Source organism: Pan paniscus, chromosome 5 (assembly GCF_029289425.2).
Source record: "Pan paniscus chromosome 5, NHGRI_mPanPan1-v2.0_pri, whole genome shotgun sequence".
Taxonomy (NCBI): Eukaryota; Metazoa; Chordata; class Mammalia; order Primates; family Hominidae; genus Pan; species Pan paniscus.
The window spans coordinates 131,697,150-131,715,570 of NC_073254.2; the positions used below are offsets into that span (position 1 = coordinate 131,697,150).

The 18,421-nt window shown below is 43.0% G+C and overlaps 1 protein-coding gene and 1 long non-coding RNA gene across 8 annotated transcripts in view; one reads left to right on the top strand and one right to left on the bottom strand.

Moving 5' to 3' along the window:
• The window catches only part of FYN (FYN proto-oncogene, Src family tyrosine kinase), a 214,336-nt gene that overhangs the window by 21,793 nt on the left and 174,122 nt on the right, over positions 1-18,421 (bottom strand). For 4 of the 7 annotated variants that reach the window (XM_034962716.3, XM_057302577.2, XM_034962718.4 and 1 more), the window contains 4 exons: positions 17,040-17,204; positions 13,228-13,407; positions 11,576-11,652; positions 11,323-11,476 (listed from right to left, as the gene is read on the bottom strand). In XM_034962716.3, coding sequence (XP_034818607.1) covers positions 11,323-11,476; positions 11,576-11,652; positions 13,228-13,407; positions 17,040-17,204 — 576 coding nt within the window. Of the gene's footprint in view, positions 1-11,322; positions 11,477-11,575; positions 11,653-13,227; positions 13,408-16,456; positions 16,613-17,039; positions 17,205-18,421 lie in introns of all 7 variants that reach the window. The other 3 variants (XM_034962720.4, XM_063604991.1, XM_063604992.1) reach the window with 1 other exon arrangement.
• Positions 3,604-11,314, top strand: LOC129398036 (uncharacterized). The gene is made up of 4 exons (XR_010112299.1): positions 3,604-5,066; positions 6,945-7,173; positions 9,103-9,194; positions 11,025-11,314. It is a non-coding gene; the product is annotated as an uncharacterized LOC129398036 (long non-coding RNA).

Consider the following 18,421-nt stretch of genomic DNA (forward strand, 5'->3'; position numbering starts at 1 on the left):
GCGCTCCTGGGAAAACCAAGCACAGGTTGCCTCCGCCCTTGGGGTTTCTAGGCAGCCAGGGAGACAGACCTCACAGGCAAACCCAACAGAGAACTAAATGGTGGCACTGCCTTTAGGAAGAAGAGGGCTCAGCAGAGAGAGGAAAAGAGAACATAAGCAGGAGATGAGGGCTTCAGGGAGAGGCAGCCGCACTGGAATGATGCAGCATGACCCATGGCTCTCCCTGCGGTGGGGAGGGTCATGGCAGGGGCCAGGACAGGCCTGGGTGGGCCCAGCTCATATCACCGGAGAGCTGAACTGCCAAGTCTCTCTCTTTTTTATTTTTCCTGGTGACCAGGCCAATTCCATAGTCTCAGAGAATATCCCCTCTGGCTAAAAAACTAGGCCAAGGTGGAGAAGGTGAAGTCAGTATTGAATAAAAGAAGCCAAATCCTTCCTACAGAGAATCTGAGCTGTGCCCTAATAGCATTTTCAAGGAGGAAACCCATTAACTTCAACAATAGACACTGTTTTTCTGAACCAAAGAGCCACCCAGAGCCCTTTTTAATTATAAAGCCACTAACTCTGCAAATTATTATATCCAATATTTAATAGTATGCAATAATTCAACTTGAAAGTTACTCTGGGTAATAAAACAAACAAACAAAAAAATCACAAACAATGCCAATAACAGAAATTTGGTTTACAGGAGGGGGAGGTGACAAGGCGGTACCAGGACAGGATATCCTGTGAAAGAAGCAAAATCAAAGCTGACCTGACCTGGAACTTTGTGGTTATTTAAACAAAACAATGATTTCAAACCCAATGAAACTTGGCAAAGCAAAACTCAGAATTTTCACACTAGACCAAAGGAATGACTTTCAGATTTCCCAAATGCTTCTGAAGTAATACAACTGGGTGTTTTCCAGTTATCCCCAGTGACGCACTCTGTTGAAACTTCTACTTCAAGTTCATAAAGTTTTAGCATCATGTTTTTTTGAAAAGTATATGTTACAATGGGTTAAGATCATATTCCATCTGAAATTTCATAATGTTGAGCAAGAAGTTTGAGAAGGAGGGAGGTTGGGAGGAAGGAGGAATGCTGTCCCACCGGGGATGTGAGTGGAGAAGGGACAAGTTAGGCCAAGGAGGACAAGAACCAAGGAGTGGAAGGTGGGCCCGAACATATTGCAAAGATAAGGTTGATTAAGTAGGCACAGATCCAAAGTGTGGTTGAGTGGAATCCATGGAAGGAATATTCAGGCTGAGAGGGGTGAGGAAAGTTCCAAGAGAGCCCAGAGTTCAAGACTGGACAGAGAAGAGACAGAAGAAGGTCCATCAGTGGGTATTAAAAATTGAACCCAGGACAACTAGAGGACACAGGGGAGTAGGCTCAGCTACCACAGAGAATGCAGGGGCAAGGCTGGACTCCAGGTATTAATCCTGGGGTTTTGCAGTCGGGGAAGGATAGGCAGGATAAATTGTGGAAGGGCATTCGATCCAGACATGGAGGCTACCAGAAGGTAAACTGTGACATTCCTTCCAAATATCCCTAGAGGAGCCAGGAAGTGAAGGGAGGAAACTCTGGGCTGCTTGCCTTTCTCCATCACCCTCCTTGCAACGGGGACCAATGACAAACCCAGGGTAACTTATGGGGGCAATGCAAAAGTAGAGGATAACATTAATGGGCATCTCCTGAAACTGTGGGTATTTAGTCCTTTTAAGAAGGAAATCTGAGAACCATCAAAGGGACTTTCCTTGGAGTACAGACTGTGTTATGGAGGCTTATTTAAGTGGTTATCTTGGGTGGGACTGAAGAAAAAAGGAGCCTTGCTTGCTGTTCTAGAATACTGAGGCTTTGAATAATTCCAATTATCCTTCCAGTTTTTGAAGAGCCAGAAAGGAAGCAATATCAGAATAAAAATTCTGTAACTTGATTACCTCTGTAAAGAGAAAACAAAACAAAACAAACAGAATAAAAATTCTGATTCACAGCTTCAACAGCATAAATGCTATGTTTGTGGACTTTGAATCCAGAACAAAAGACAAGAGCTTTGTAACCAACTGCACACTGCTGCCCAGGGTGGTGAGAGGAACTCACCTGAGTGATCAACGGATGTGTGGGATGTAGCTCAACACAGAAATGATGCCAAGAATCCAGCCACCCCCAGAAGGGGCAGAGGGCCTGTGTCAGTCTGACTTCATGCCACATGATGAGCTGAGCTGCATGGGTAGCACTGGGTTTGGGGATACTGTGTGGGAACAGTTGGAGGTCACGGGGTTTGATTGGGAGCTCAGAACGTATCAAAGGATAATAGGATATACAGAAGACAAACACCACTTTGGGGTGGCTTTTTCAAACCGCTCCCCTTTTCAATCTGGTACAGTGTCTGTGCCAATGGGGGAGCCACCCTGGGGATGGCAGAGCAATGCCACTGAGCCCCCTCCTTTGGCTGTAAGAAATGAGGCTTCAGAACTTGGGGCAGTTTACAAATGTACTGCGTGTCCATGATTACCCAGATGATGCAAATGCAGGAGTTCCTTTTGCCAGCAAGGCAAGACAAGGAAGCCAACTGACATTTTTGATGTTTGATGGCAGTCTACAGTTCCTATTTACACACTTTAAAATCACAGAGGGTGACCATCTGCTTCCTTCTTGATGATTACCAAGAAACGTGGGCTGCACAGACTGAGGACTTGCTCTTGACCATTCATAAACAACCATCAAAAGGCTCTGCCCAAAACAGCACAAAGGAGAAAGAGATGCTCACACAGAATACAAAATGGGACTGACCAGCACAGATAAAGGGGAAAGGTGTGCAAAGAAGCTGGGCTTGAGGTGACCACTGCTTACCTCCAATCCATTTGTATCCTCTGGGCAGAGTCAGAGCTGCCCGAGGGTGGGAATGAAAGAAATTGGTCCCATCTCCAACCTGAAACAGTTTTAATCTTTAAAGAGAGACTGTAGTAGGAAAGGGTGATTTACAGTCCCTTTTCTTTTAATTTTAATCTTTGGCTTTCAAAACACCCTTTCCTGGAGGAAAATGGATGCGCTCTGCAATTCATCTCCATTTCCCTGCCAATTTGACCTGCTCCCCCTAACTATTAATCTGGGCCCCGAAGCTCCACGGTGGCTCAGCAGATAAACAAAGCCGTCCCTCCCAGAAACGAGGTGGAAGCTCAGAGCTTGAAGCGACAGAATACAAATGAAGGAGCTTTTCTGCTTAGTGACTGAAGTGTACCAAACTCGGATCCGGGAAGCTTGATTACAAGCAGCACGGTTCAGGCATGCGACTCAGCTCAGCGGGAAAGCCGTATCTGACCTCGGAGGGCAGGGCATTCTGTCGGGCAAGTCCCCTGGGGTCTCTCCCTAGACAGCCCTCAGGATGATAGACTCTCAATGTGGGCTGGGGAGGTGGGGGTTGGCATGGTCATTTTATGGCGGCACCACTGAGTTGGGAACACACTAGTCGGTGCTTAAGACAATGGCTTGCATTTTAAAGGGTTTGCTTTTCATGAAAGGATGGTTTGCTTCTCTAGCATGGGAAGAATTAGATTAAATTCAGTAATTAAAAAGGTTTTTTTTTTCTTCCCTTTCTCTCTCCTGATATTTGCTGTTCAGGTCACAGCACGCTGTGCGGGAATGGCAATGCTGTTGTTGACAGAGAACAAGAAATTCATGTGCTGACGGGGGCAGAGGGAGTGCATCTCATGGCGAGATCAGCCTTGATCTGCCACCGGATTACAGGGGCCTCAGAAGCGGCTGATTAATAATTCTGCAGGAGCCCTTGAGCTGGAAAGCTGGCGCTCTGAGTCTAATAATCCCCAGTCATTGTAATACAAAGGAAGGACAGGAATTGAATTCACAGTTCTGGATTGTGAAATTCAAAATTCGAAAGAAACAGGGATCCACTTCTTCCTGAGTGTGTTTGTCAACCTAGCTGCATGCTTGTTTGTGTTAAATGGCTACTGTGCTTTTTGAATCTAAAATCTGATTATATTTAATTAGTAGAGGCATCTGGGATTTCTAATACACAAAGAGTTATTAAAGTAACAAATCTTTCTAAAATATGTTTTCTATGAAAGAATGTGTTAATTTATGCGGTAACAATTTTTTAACATGAAATAATTAACATGAAAACTGCAACAGTTAGTAATTCTTCGTAGTCTAATTTATACTTGAATTTTCCTCCAGACAATAATCTATTCAATTTAAACCCTCAATACTGGGAGCATTTGAACAGACACATTTTTCTTCTTCTATTTAATACATAAGCCTAAACTTACAGCAGTCTTATACAAAGACCCGAATGTTCCTATTTTTATTTACAGTCCAAAGATCCAAAGATTATGTTTCCTTGACATTTGCTTCATTAATTTTGAACTTAAAAAACAAGCCAACCAAAACCATAGAGCAACCCCAGTTCCTGTCCTTCATGAGGATTCAAATCAGGAGAAAGGATGATAGAGGCAGAGCCTCCATGTGGAAGGAGCCCTGATGGGAGCGATCAGGAAAACCCAAAGTGGGGTGTGTGTGTGTGTGTGTGTCTGTGTATGTGTGTGTCAGAGAAAGAGAGAGAAACACAGCTATTGGCATCCATTGGATCAATAATATTATAATAATATTACCATTACTACTATTGCCAACTACCACTATCAGCTCAGTGTTGGCTTTGTGCCAACTGCTTTATGGTTATTCACAGGGAAGCCATACAATTCTATGATATAGATAACTATTATTATCCCTATTTTAAGAGGAAGAAATAAAAGCTCAGACAGGTTAAGCAACTTGTTCAAGGTCTCACAGTGAATTGGCAGCAATGCTAGGATTTATACCAAGACACTTTGATCTCATGGGTCATGCTCTTAACCAGTCCAGGCCCTGCCCTCTTTGGGAGGGGACTGAGGTGTACGTGGGAAGAAGAAAAGAGGTCAAGCTATCCAAAAAAAAAACAAAAAACAAAAAACAAACCAAAATAAAACAGAACAAAAAAACTCCAAAGTGTTGTGGGGAGAAGCTGGAAGAAGTGAATAATACCAACAACTTCTACTAATTGTCTTCCTGAATTCTTACAACCACCTTAAAGGTAACCAACACCAATCCTATTTTATGATGAGAAAGGTGAGGCTCAGAGGGGCCAGAACTTATGCTCTAGGAATACGGCGTCAGGATGTGAACACAGGCTTATCTAGCTCCAAAGCTCTTGTGCTTCCCATCACTCCAAAGACAATCTTGGAGTGTGCAAGGAATATCAATGCAATAAACAACCCTTTCTGGAGGTTCCTGCAGCCACAACAGCATTTGATTCCCAGAAAGAGCCATGCACATTGATGAGAGACAGCAGGAGAGCATGTCTCACAAGAGTGTGGGGGGGTTGGTGACCTTGGTTATTTCCATTGCTGTAAACAAATATTTATTAAATACTACTATGTGCTCTGTGTCTACAAGGGCCTGCTGCTAGTCTTTAAACTAAATCACTTCTATAGAGAAGCAGTAAGACCGACTCCACAGATACTCGGGAGAACTGCTCCAGCCGTGCTCATGCAGCGTGTGTGTGCTCATGCAGCGTGTGTGTGCTCATGCAGCGTGTGTGTGCTCATGCAGCGTGTGTGTGCTCATGTGTGCTCGTGTTGATGTGTGTATGCACATGCCTCAGTGAAAATGCTGAGAAGGCCCATCTGATATTCAGACTTCACAAGATTAAAAACAAGAGAGGCAGCACAGAGGCAAGGATAGTTCTCAACAGAGAGTGCAAATATGAGAAAACAGGCAAGTTGGCCGGAGATGAGGACAGTGGATGTGTGACTCCCAGCTGTGTCCGGGGTGGAGGGGCCCTTGGAACATGCAGGTATATCAAAGTGGTGACTGCCCAGATCCACTGACTGGCCCAGGCTATAAAATAGGGAGACAGTATTTTTTTTCTTGAAAGATTGATTTTTTTTCTCTATTTATTACTAATAGTGATTCTCTTTAAAAACTTTTTAGACTGTTCTCAAGGAAAATGTATGTCAAATACAAAAAGTTGAGGTTATAAGGATGATTTTTAATTTCAAAACTCTCAAAGAACTTTTATAGATAGCCCATGTAAGTTTCACATTAATGATGTGAGGTGATCATTTTTATTACCACCATTTTACAGATGATAAAAATGAGGCTCAAAGAGCTTAAGTAACTGGCCTGCGGACACCAAGCTTGTAAGTGACAGAGCTGCTTCAAAGCCAGGGATCCTAACGTCCAACCCCTGGTTCCTCAGTCTCACTAGGCTGCCTCACTAGCAGCTTAGAGGGAAGTACAGTACTGGCAAATGACACACTAAGTGTGTATTCTCCTTTTTAAAAATATGTCCACAAAATCTGTTAGGCAGTAACTCCAATTGCTAACCTAGGTTTGCCCTGTAATTACCAATTCCACTGGAGAACATAGCCCAGAGAGACAAGGGCATGTGTGCATCACCACAGCAGCCGTATTTATAATGGCCCCAATTTGGAAATAACCCCAAATGTTCAGGAACAGTAGAATGGAGGCTCTGTGATATATTTGTAAAGTGGAATACTACTCAGCCATGAAAAGAACTACTGTTCCATGCAGCAATATGGAAGAATCTCACAGACATAAGAATGGGAAAGAAGCCAGACACAAGAGTAATACTATAGGATTCATGTCTGTGATGTTCATTTACAGGCAAAACTTACCAATCTATGGTGAAAAGGGGAAAAAAGGCTATTTGTGGGGGTGGTTACTGACTGGGAGTGGGAATAAGGGGTCTTCTGGAGTGCTGGAAGTATTCTGTATCTTTATCTTCGGGGTGGATTCAGGGGCATATATGTACGTAAAAATTCATTGGGCTGCACACTTCAGATTTGTTCGTTTTACTGTATGTGTGTTATAGCTCAATAAAGAACAAAAAGGTATCCACAAAACGAAGTTATGCTTACACACAGCCATGTCTGTCTGAACTTGTTAGGTTTAAATCAACATTAGTCGGCATTGAAAGCTCATGAAGAAAAAACTAGAGTCTGCAGAGGATTTTCCCACTGCTTCTCTCCCGCTTGTGCGATCTCTGAAGGAAGTGAGGGCTGGAGGGGCTGTGAATTTCCAGAAGCAAGGCTTGTGACGTTGCCTATGTCGGGGGTCACAGGAGACAGGTGTGGTATGGACAAGAAGATGGACAGCAGATCCTTGTGGTGCCTGTGGTGAGTTCTGGAATGATTCTGGGAAGAAGGTGCAGTGGTGGGGTAGGGAGGCGGCTGTGACCAGAACTCAGGGGAGGGCTGGAAGGCTGAGGGCCCAGCTGTGGCAGTGACACCCAGTGAGGGCACCCCGACTCATCTTTCTGGGCTTGGAGGACCAAGACAACCACCTCAATGAGCTCAACAGATCCAAACCCAAATGCATCCTCTTTCTCTGAAAGTAAGATCTTCCCAAGTACTCATTTCTGTTATTGGTAATGCCATTCTCACAATCACCTGCATCTGACTACTTGGGAATTATCTTTGATTCTTCTCTCCCTTTCCTGAATAGTGTTTGAGACTTTCCATGTATCTACAATCCATTCACTCATTTGTTTATTCCCCAAGAACTTAGTATTGTACCAGATATACCAACAGTAACAAGCAACATTTATCACTATGTGCTGGGTACCCTGTTAAACACTTTACATGCATTGTTTCACTTAATCTTTGCAAAAATGCATACAGCAGACAAAATGTCTTTCCATTTTACAGATGAGTAAACTGAGGTATGCAAAAGTTAAATAACTTGCCTAAGGCCCCAGAACGTCAGGTGGTAGCGCTGGATTTCAAAACCAGTTCCATCTGACTTCAACAATCCCCCACGTCTTCCTCCTCATGCTTGCTGACTGTCGTGCAGTCTTAGGCTTCTTGATATCAGTAGCTCCTAGTAAAGTCCTTTCATAGATAAGGCACTCAAATAACTGATGTTGGCATTATTTAGAGACTCTGATTGGGCAGAATTTAGCAAAGTGTTTGTAACTAAAGATGAACTATCTGCTGTAATTGAGTGAGATGTCCAGGGAATAGAGAATAAGCAATCGCCCCAAATTTCTAGTTGCTTCTAGAGTGCTGTCAGTGGAAGACCACCTCACAGGCTCAGGGCCTGGCCTTGACCACCTCCCTGACATGGGCTGCTGCTCAGTCCTGGGTAGCTGGGATGGTGCGAAGTAAGGAGCACAGGAAGGACTGTGGAACCCAGCTCCACACTCCAATTCTGCTTGTGCCCTATGCAATGCCACCTCATCTGCCCAAGGGGTGACAGATATTTCAGTGCACGCTGAGATGGGAAACTCACAACTGTTTTGAAAACAATTGTCATTCATGGTCCTAAAATATCTGTGTTTGGTGCATGTTTCCGAATGCCGCCTGCATTCCCATAATCAAGATGCAGCATGGCTGTGGCCTGTGGGTAACATAAAACCCGACTTGCAAATATTATTAGGCATGCGGACCAGCTGTCTGGAGGAGCTGATTAATTCCCAGCAGAAACTTCAGCACACAGCACACATGCCATCTGCAGAGTACACCAGCAGACACACACCAGGCCCTTTCTGCCTCGTAAAGCAGCCAGGGCAGGGCAGGCCCTCGGGAGGAATTTTATAAACAGCTGGGTTGTCCCAGTGCTGGAAAAGGAAGGTCTCTCCAACTCCCTCATACAGACACACTAGAAGGTGCTCCTTAAAAACAGTCCCATAAAATAAAGGGGAAAAGGGATGTATGACTAATCCTCTCTATCTTTATTTTCTGTTCTTTTGATCACTGATTTGATGAGACGTGGTCAGCATAGCTTAGAATGGTAGATGCAACAGGGTCAGCCATTTCTGGATTCAAATCCTGGCTCTGCTATTTTCCTAGCTGTGTGACTTTGTACAAGTTACTTAACCCCTCTGAGTCTATTCCTATTGTTTCCCTGCTTGGTCCTCATGTTTCCCCTCAGGCCTGGCACTTGGAAGGTGTTTTATAAATGGCTCTGCCACTCCCTACCCCTCTGCTGCAGGACAGCATGTCTTTTATTCTCCTGGGACATCCTGGGACCTGCCTTGCCAAGCTTCATTTTCCCCCCCCAGTTCAGCTCTCCAGTTCACTTACTTCTTACTTCTCTCTTTCTAGTGTTTGGCATGGATTTGAAGGTGTTTGGGAAAGGGAGGAAAGAAGAAAAATGTTTGAAGAAGGAAGGATGGGACCCTCGATTTGGAAATTAAGTAAGGAAATGCAGTACAAAGGCTAAAAGAACAAGGTTGGCCTTTTGAAAGGGGCTCTGACGGCACCTGGGGACATGATGGTGCAGCTGGGCAGCCGGCAGAAGGGCAATCAGGACAGCTAATGCAGAGGAACGGCTGGGGGCCAGGCTGAGGGCAGCAGCCTGGGACCCGCTCAGGGCAGCAGCCTGATGGGAGGGGAACCAGCGAGGGTGCCAATCACCTAGGGCCACAGCCTGAGGAGCCTCACTCCAGTGAATAAGGCGTGGACTAAACCCCCAGGCCCTATTAACAGCACCCCTGCCAGCATCCTCTGGCTCCTGGCCTGGCAACCTTTTCATTTACCCATGGTTCATGAGTGTTAACCACAAACCCTGTAGAGTTCAAAGTCCAGGAAAAGGGGAAAAACTCGACTCACACACAGAAGGGTGAGCACACGGCTCTATTCTAGCCCTTTCCTTAATCAAATATTCATGTCTCACAACCTTCGCCCACTCTCCTTCTGAGTCTGAGGAGCTGGGATCTGACAGACTTGCCTCAGGATAAAGTCCCTCATTCAGGGCAAGTCTCAGATCCACTGGCACTCAGGTCCTCTCGGCTCACCTTGCCTCAAATTCACATGCACATTCCTCTCTGGACGGCCAGTGCCAATCAAAGCGGCAGTGCGCCTTTGATTAGAGATACAGGATGCCATCTGGCCCAGCACCGGGGGTGTATGTGTGTGTGTAACGCACGGGCATGCTTGCTGTGTGGGCATTTGGCTCCAGGACAAGAACTGCCACGTGTTGGGGAAATTCAAATAGCTGAGCTGTCTGACCGACATGTAATTCAGCATTTGGACAGTATCGGTAGCAGCCAGGGTCTTAGTTTAACATTTTTCCTCATCACTTGAGGCTGCTAAGAATGCTTCCATTCTCAGAGTCAAATGAAGGGAGAGGATAATTGGCATGAAATGAAAGAATCAAGAGGAGGAGGAACAGGGGCAAGAGAAGGAGAAGGAAAAAGAGAAAGAAAAGGACTCCAGAGCTGGCCATTATGAAATGCAGTAGAAAGCATCACCCTGTAATACATTCCAGTCACTGCTCCGCTTTGCTTGGGATGACTAGGCTTTGGTTAGAAACACCAACAATGAAAGTTCCCCCTTGCCCCAGCTATAAACATTATATTCTACATGAGGAGCCTATACTCGATTGCAAACCACATACTTAATCACACACTTTTACCTGGTGACCACTTTGTCAGTATCTGGGAAGAAGGAAAATATTCCTAAAAACTCCTTTCTAGTATCTGGTGCTCTAATAGCACCTGAAAAGCTGCCCCACTGGAATGGCTGCTGAGTTGGGATATATTTTACTTAAAGGCTAATTTCTATAAATTTTTGCAGAGGGTGGGATGGCGGGGATGATGAAAGGAGGTAGAGATTTTCGAGTAACTATGCTGTTACCATCTGTAGTCTAAGTCCTCTCTCCACTCTCCCTCTCCCTGCTCTGGACCCATAAGGATTCATCGCTGAGCTCCTGTGACCTCTACTTCTGGTTGGGTCTGGCAGAAGACCCAGAAGTGGGCTAAAGAGTGGGGTTGGGTGTGAATCCCCAGATCCATCCCTGATGTCTCTCTTTACTGAGGAGGCCCTCTCTGTGCAGTGGCCCATTCTGACTTCTTGTGCCCACTTCTCTGACCCCTTGCCTTTGAGGCCTTAGTTCTGTTGCTGTTACAAGCTCCGAGACACTGCACCATGCCCTGTTGGCTTTCTGAAACCCTGCCTGTGCCTTTGTAAAAAACACAGGCATGTGAGAATGTGAGAATAAATGTGGTCTCTTTCTCCAAAAACAGAGTATTCTAGGCCTGGATGCTGTGAGGAGACCAGCATGAGCCAAGAGGACCACAGCAGCAAATACCAATACCCACCCACCCACCAAAAACCAATATCTCATCCCTCCACTGGGCCCACAACAGTCTCCCACCTGCAGAGCTGTCAAATTCCTGCCAGATCAAGGTGTCCAAACCAAGCTGAAGAATGACATTTCAAGTATTTTCTGAAGGAAGGGAAGGGAAGGAGGAAGGAAGGGCTGTGCAGTAAGTGACTGTTCTCACAGCTGTGATCACGAGCCATTGTCATTCAAGTGCCCACCTTGTCTTGCTGTGTACTCATTGTCTTCGATCAATCGGGCCAATCCGAAGTCAGCAATCTTGCATATGAGTCCATTCCCCACTAGAATGTTTGCTGATCGCAGATCTCTATGGATATAATTCATGCGCTCGATGTAAGCCATTCCTGCAGCCACCTGTGGAAACCCAGGGAACAGGACATGTTACACCACGACCCAATGTACTTAGACACGTCATTAAATCTATGGCACATCAAGTTACCCTGCAGGGCCTACCTGTGCTGCCATGTCCACAAGATTTGGTAATTTCAGAGCTCTTCCTTCTCCATCTTTTAAGAAATCCAGTAAACTTCCTATGAACAAAACATAAAATCATTTCAATTTACTTTGAAAGATAATTCCCAACAGAGAGCTGTATTTGGTTTTCTTATTAAAAGTAATAAGGTAGTCAAATGGAATAATGCCATCCACATGGGGGGAACAAAAAGGTTTATATAAAAAAGCAGGGTAGAAAAAAGTATAGGCATGGAGAAGTAACAGTTTTACCTTTTAAAAACAAACAGCATTAATTCCATTTCTAGGAATAACAACATATATTTGATAAAACTAGAAGAAATGGGACTCAATCTCCCTGTGTGTCATAAAGAGGAACCTATGAAGAACTGCACCTCTTCAATCCCATTCCCCAATCACCCCTGCACAAAGAATTGATGTGGGGAAAATACAGCCCAGCTGAGTGGTCCAAAACTGTGGTCCTGGGACCAGCAGCTACAATAACACAAGGGAACTTGTTAGATATGCAAATTCTCAGGTCCCATCCCAGATCGAGTAAATCAGAAACTTTGAAGGTTGGGTCCAGAAACTTGGGTTTTAAGAAGGCCTACAGGTGATTCTAATAATACAAGGTAAAGTTTGAGACTCACTAGCTTAGCTTATTTACAGATTTTGAATCAAGAAAAGACAATCTGAAGAATATGGGTGGGGCAGATGGTTCCCCTTAATTAGATCATAGCCAGCCAAGCCTTAAATCAGACATCTGAAACAAAACATTGGAAGCTTCAGAGCCACTATTATAACACAGCCTAAGAAGGCTTAGAACTAACACCAAAGCAGGGATAATCATTTGCAGAAGCTGGAGGCTTATGATGGTCATCAGTGATATTTTATGCTTTAATCACAAAGTTATTTACAAAATAACCCTGGATACAAAGGACAAACAGTTTGCCAGAAAAAAAAATTCCCATTAAATTTTAAAAGAAAGTACATGGAAAAGAAAAATTACACTGGTATCCTCGGATAAACAATGTATTGCCTTTTAAGGCTGTTTCTTGTTTGGTTCATCTATTTTTCCAAAACAAAATGATCTCTGGCCTTATCCCTAACAATGCTGGTTTGATTAGAAAGACAGAGGGGTTGTAGGGGAGAGAATGTGAGAATAAATGTGGTCTCTGAAAGCATGTAATTTCATCGCCTGACGTTTAAGAAGAGAGCTGGAAATAAAAAAGATGTTGAAATGATGGAGACTAAACTTAGCTTAGAGACCAGTGTCTGATATTAATTGTTTAGCCCTGCAAAAAGGAAATGTAACAAAAGCTACTACATTCAAAATAACAGCAAACTATCATAACCCTCCGTACCACCCCGATATTAAAAATGAATGTTTTAATTATGGAGAGGAGCTTGAATTTCTGACACACATAACATGTAAAAAGTATTTGGCATTTCATAAGGATTTGGGGTGGGGTAAACTCAAGGTTAGTCTGTTTTAAAAAATGTTTTCATTAACGAGCACATAACTGGTGGTTCCTAATGGGCATACTTGACCCAGGCAGAAACTAGAAAAGCAGCAAGTAGGAAACTTCCATTTCTCTCCCCTAAACAACCCCTTAAGGCACTGTGAGCTGGAGACAGGAGAGGTGTTGCCCAACCTTTGTTCATATACTCGGTGACGATGTAGATGGGCTCCTCAGACACCACTGCATAGAGCTGGACCAGCTTGTCGTGCTTCAGCTTCTTCATGATCTGCGCTTCCTCAAGGAATGATTCGGGGGACATTGTGCCTGGTTTAAGAGTCTTTATGGCTACTTTTGTGTTTCCATTCCAGGTACCTACAAACATCCCAGAATATGAAGTCAAACCAAAGATCTTCTTTTGATGGAAAAAGGTTTTGACCACCAGCTATTTGCATAAGATTAGATTTTAAATTTAAAACACTTAATACAGTTTTTGTTGAACAAAGACATTCAATTGCAAGGACTCTGTCAAGTATTTTAACAGAAAAAATGAGTTTATTTGTGGTTATGGCTAAGATGGCTATATTAAGATTTATAACTCAATAAAATTTTTTTAAATTTTGATATATTACCACTCTCTCTTTTTTTGGCTCAGTCATATGATTACACATTTATACCAAAAGCTCTGCACCGTACAGTGATGAAAGTCCAGGGGTTGGAACAGGCCTGGCCATCTAATAGCTGTCCCTTAGGGAGTACAGTGTGCATGGAAGAAATTAGATTATTTAAGTTTATGGGGTGTGCCATTTAAAAATATGGCACCACATGAGGATGTCTGGAAATTACCTCTAGACTTTCAATGTCTGCAATGGACAAGTTACTTGACTGAGTCCTTGCACAGGTGTGCCAAGCATGCTGATAAGCACTGGCAAGGAGCTCACAGTCTGCTTGCCAATACTTCAACCAGGTAAGGCAAATTCCTCAGCTTTACTGATGGCTAGCCACAAGAACAATGGCTTCTATCAGGTAGGTAGACAGGGGAAATTAAACAGCAGCTGAGAGGGAACAGAAATATTTAAATTTAGCATGTTAAAAAAAAATCTAGCAAATCTGAAGGCAAGGCCTGGATTATGATTGTCCTCAGTTACCTCATCTGTAAAATATAGGAATGGAACTGGATTATCTTTTGGGTCTCTTTCAGCCCCAGCATTCAAAAAACAAAACCACACCTAGGTTCTATGTGTATTCCATTATTAGACCTATGATGCTTAAGAATAACTTTATAAAGGGGAAGAAATCTGCTAATTTAGATTATTTTCTATTTGAAAAAGAAGACTGGTTTAAATTAAGATTTTTATATTTAATATAACTGACTTTGGAATTTAAGGATTCTGTAAATTGGAGTTCTTATTATCCTGTTAAAGACATGGTTCATACAATTACAACATGCAACCTACAAAATATAAATTATGAAAAAACAAGTGGCTTAAAGAAAAGTTCATTTAAACTTCATAAAATATCTGCCCACTAAGCATTCATGGGAAATTTGACAATTTATAAGTGATCTTTGCTATTTAAGAGTCAGCACCCAAAATTCTAAATACATTAAGATCTTCCTCTGTAATACAAACTTCGTTAATTACACAGACATCCATCCCAATTCTGATGGGCATGTTGTCTTGTGTTTATTGGAAAACAAAATGTGAACAGTATATGTAATGATTTAAAGTTGATATTTGTAAAATTTGAAAATAAATTTTCTAATAGGGTCCAATTCTCTGTGATTGTGTGAGTAATTTGACTAAAATCCTCTATTATTAGAGGGTGAATGAGGAAGAAGGAGGTCATATATTTTACGATACTTGAGATTAAGTCCAGAGAGAGATGGACACAATAATGTGGATTTATTAAACTAGCTAACTCATACATATATATGTGTATGTCTGTCTACTACCTATTTATCCACCTAACATACCTACATACATCTTTGTAGTACTTATCATTTGCTGGGCTATGTTTTAAGTGCTTTAACTGTATTAACTCTTTTTTTTTCTTTTCTTGAGACAAAGTTTCGCTTTTGTTGCCCAGGCTGGAGTGCAATGGTGCGATCTCCGCTCACCGCAACCTCCACCTCCCAGGTTCAAGTGATTCTCCTGCCTCAGCCTCCTGAGTAGCTGGGATTACAGGCATGCACCACCATGCCCGGCTAATTTTGTATTTTTAGTAGAGGCAGGGTTTCTCCATGCTGGTCAGGCTGGTCTCAAACTCCTGACCTCAGGTGATCTGCCTGCCTTGGCCTCCCAAAGTGCTGGGATTACAGGTGTGAGCCACTGCGCCCGGCCACCTGTATTAACTCTTTTAATGCATACCACACCTAAAGATCTATACCCACACATAGCAAAGGGTACTGATCGATATTGTTTTTAATGAGTTCTGAGGAAGGAAGATAGAGGATTCCATAAGTATTAATATTGTTTTACTGAAACATGTTTTTGAGTGGGGCCTAAATCCATGAATTGTTTCTAAGCAAAGCTGTAACTGACCCAAAAGGGCTATAAAAGAAATTACAAAGGCCCAGTGCAGCCAGCCTTATCAATGACAATCAAATAAAGAGAAGTATGTATCTCTACTGAATATCTACTATCTGCAAGGGACTTTAAACATATTAACCCATGTAATCCTAAAAATAATCCTTTAAATAAGTATCATTCCAGCCGGGTGTGGTGGCTCACGCCTGTAATCCCAGCACTTTGGGAGGATGAGGCTGGCAGACCACCAGGTCAGGAGATTGAGACCATTCTGGCCAACATGGTGAAACTCCGTCTCTACTAAAAATACAAAAATTAGCTGGGCGTGGTGGCAGGCACCTGTAATCCCAGCTACTCGGGAGGCTGAGGCAGGAGAATCACTCGAACCTGGGAGGTGGAGGTTGCAGTGAGCCAATATCGCGCCACTGCACTCCAGCCTAGTGATAGAGCAAGACTCCGTCTCAACAACAACAAAAAGGTATCATTCCAATTTTACAGATGAAAAAACTGAGGCTTAAAGGAGTTAAATATGCCCCTTGTTCGTGGTTAATTAGCTAGTAAGGATTCAAACCCAGGCCCATTAAGCAAAACGCCCATGGTCTTTCTTATGGCTGCCCATATACAGTATCTTACCTTCCCATTTCTTAGGAAGAGGAAACACCAGATTCATAGTGTACTGGTTTCCTGTTCTGCGGGTGCCTTAATTAACCACATGAAGTAGGACAGATGAGCACAGCAAGGTATCAGCATATTCTGAAAATCTGGATGGCCTGTGCCCGTCTAGTTATCCAGGTTAAGTGTCTTTGTCCCAACGGCTGTGTGTGCATTTTTGTTCAAAACCATCCTTTTAATCGGCTTTGAGATGCAGCCAAAACAAAATGTGCCCTCTGCCTTACCAAGCCACACTTCAGCGAAACACCCCTGACCCAGCTTCTTCTCCAGACACAACGAACGACGTGCAACTTCCCAAGCATCTTTAGCCAATCCAGAAGTTTGTGGGGTACAACTCGATGCAATCACAGTTAAGTTAAAACACAAACCATCAGCTTTCTCTACAGGAAAGGGAATTAATAAAGAAAACACAGTCCTTATAATCCATAATTATGCATGCACTAGGAAAGATGGAAGGTGACTTGCCCGTTAGGATGACACTCAACAAATATTTGCTTTTGGAAATGAAGAGCAAGATATTTTATGGCAGCTGGAACATTCCTTGGACCATTTGCTGGTTTATGAATTGAGAGTCATGTAATAGTACAACTTGAGCCATTTGCCAATTTTGCCCACTTACTATCTTTTTTTTTTTTTTTTTTTAGGAATTCCAGAATGTTAAAACCAAAACTGAAATTATTATTCCCCACTATTAGTAATTCAAACTTTCTTCCCGGTCACGCAGTCTTTATTTTCACCTTCCATCTTTGGTGTTTGGGATCTTCCAAACGGGGAAGCTAATAAGAGAGTAATTGAGTCTCAGCATACCCATCCATACTTCCCCAAACTGCCCATTTCCCAGTCTCTTGATCAACTGCAGGGATTCTCGAGGGATTTCCCAGACATCTTTGGTTTTGACAGACAGATCGGTAAGCCTTGGCATCCCTTTGTGACAGGGAACTACTAGGCGGCAGCAGAGACCTGCAGCTCTCTCTGATGGAGCAGGGCAGGGGCAGGAGAGGGAGAGAAGAGCAGAACACATGTAATGACAACACTCATAAGTGTAAACCCACACTAGCGGCGCACAGTGCTCCTCAAACAGTGCTACTACACCAGCAGACGACCACACACATCGTGGAACACTAGCAGCACACAGCGCTCCTTAAACAGTGCTACACCAGCAGACGACCACACACACGGTGGAAGATCAGACGCCACACACGGAAACATTTTCATTGGAGGTAGAAGAGAGGACATTTTAAATTTAGACTACTCCATGAGCCCAGGTACGATACAGTCTATACATAGACATACACGCAGACTGCTTTGGTTTCTGTACTCACTGAGCAAGAAAAACGTTTTCAGCTCAACGTGCTAATAACATGTTTTTGGGAATGCTGAAAATATCCTTACTAATTTCAAACAGTGGTTTTGGATTAAAGGATGTCAATATGACTGTTCTTCCCCACCTTTAGTATCTAGATTACCCAGGGGATTAGGGATCTCTCTATATGACTATACTTAAAATTATAACTTTAGTGGAGGATCCTTCTATAGGACATTAAACTGTTATAAACTAGTAAGGCTAAAGATTATAACTGGTGGGGAAAAAAAGAAGTAACTTTTTTTAGTGATTTCTTTGCTTTCTAACTGATTCCATTCCACCAAGTCAAATACTCCTGGGCTGCTTCTTGGATATTTTCCATTAAAAAAAAAAAACAACCTTTTAACAGTCTTCGACGTATAATTTAGGTGTCTGGTTTGAAAGGAGAAAGAATGGAAACTAAAATTCACAGAAATTCAAGATGTGAAAGAATGTATTCTTTATTAAAAAAAGAAGAAAGGAAAAAGTAGTTATCACTCGGAGGTTTTTATTCTTTCTTTGTCTTCTTTCCTTCTTTCTTTCTCTTCTTTTTTAAAAAGAATATAACCTTTTAGAATCTGGCAGTGCTAAGGGGAACTTAAATGCCAAGTAAAAATCAGTCAGGTGAAAAAAGGTAACAAAGAAAAAGAAATCAGGGACTGACAAAAGCTGACAGAGCCTGCCTTGTGAGGTGGACAGACCTCCCGCTCCCTCCTGGCAGCCCCCGGACCCAGGGAAAGCAGATGTGCTGCTGGGCTGTAACTTGCTTTTTACTCCTTTTTGATGGAATCAGGCTCTGAGATGTTTAGGTAGGAAATTATTTATGTGTCAGCATTTCAAAGGCATT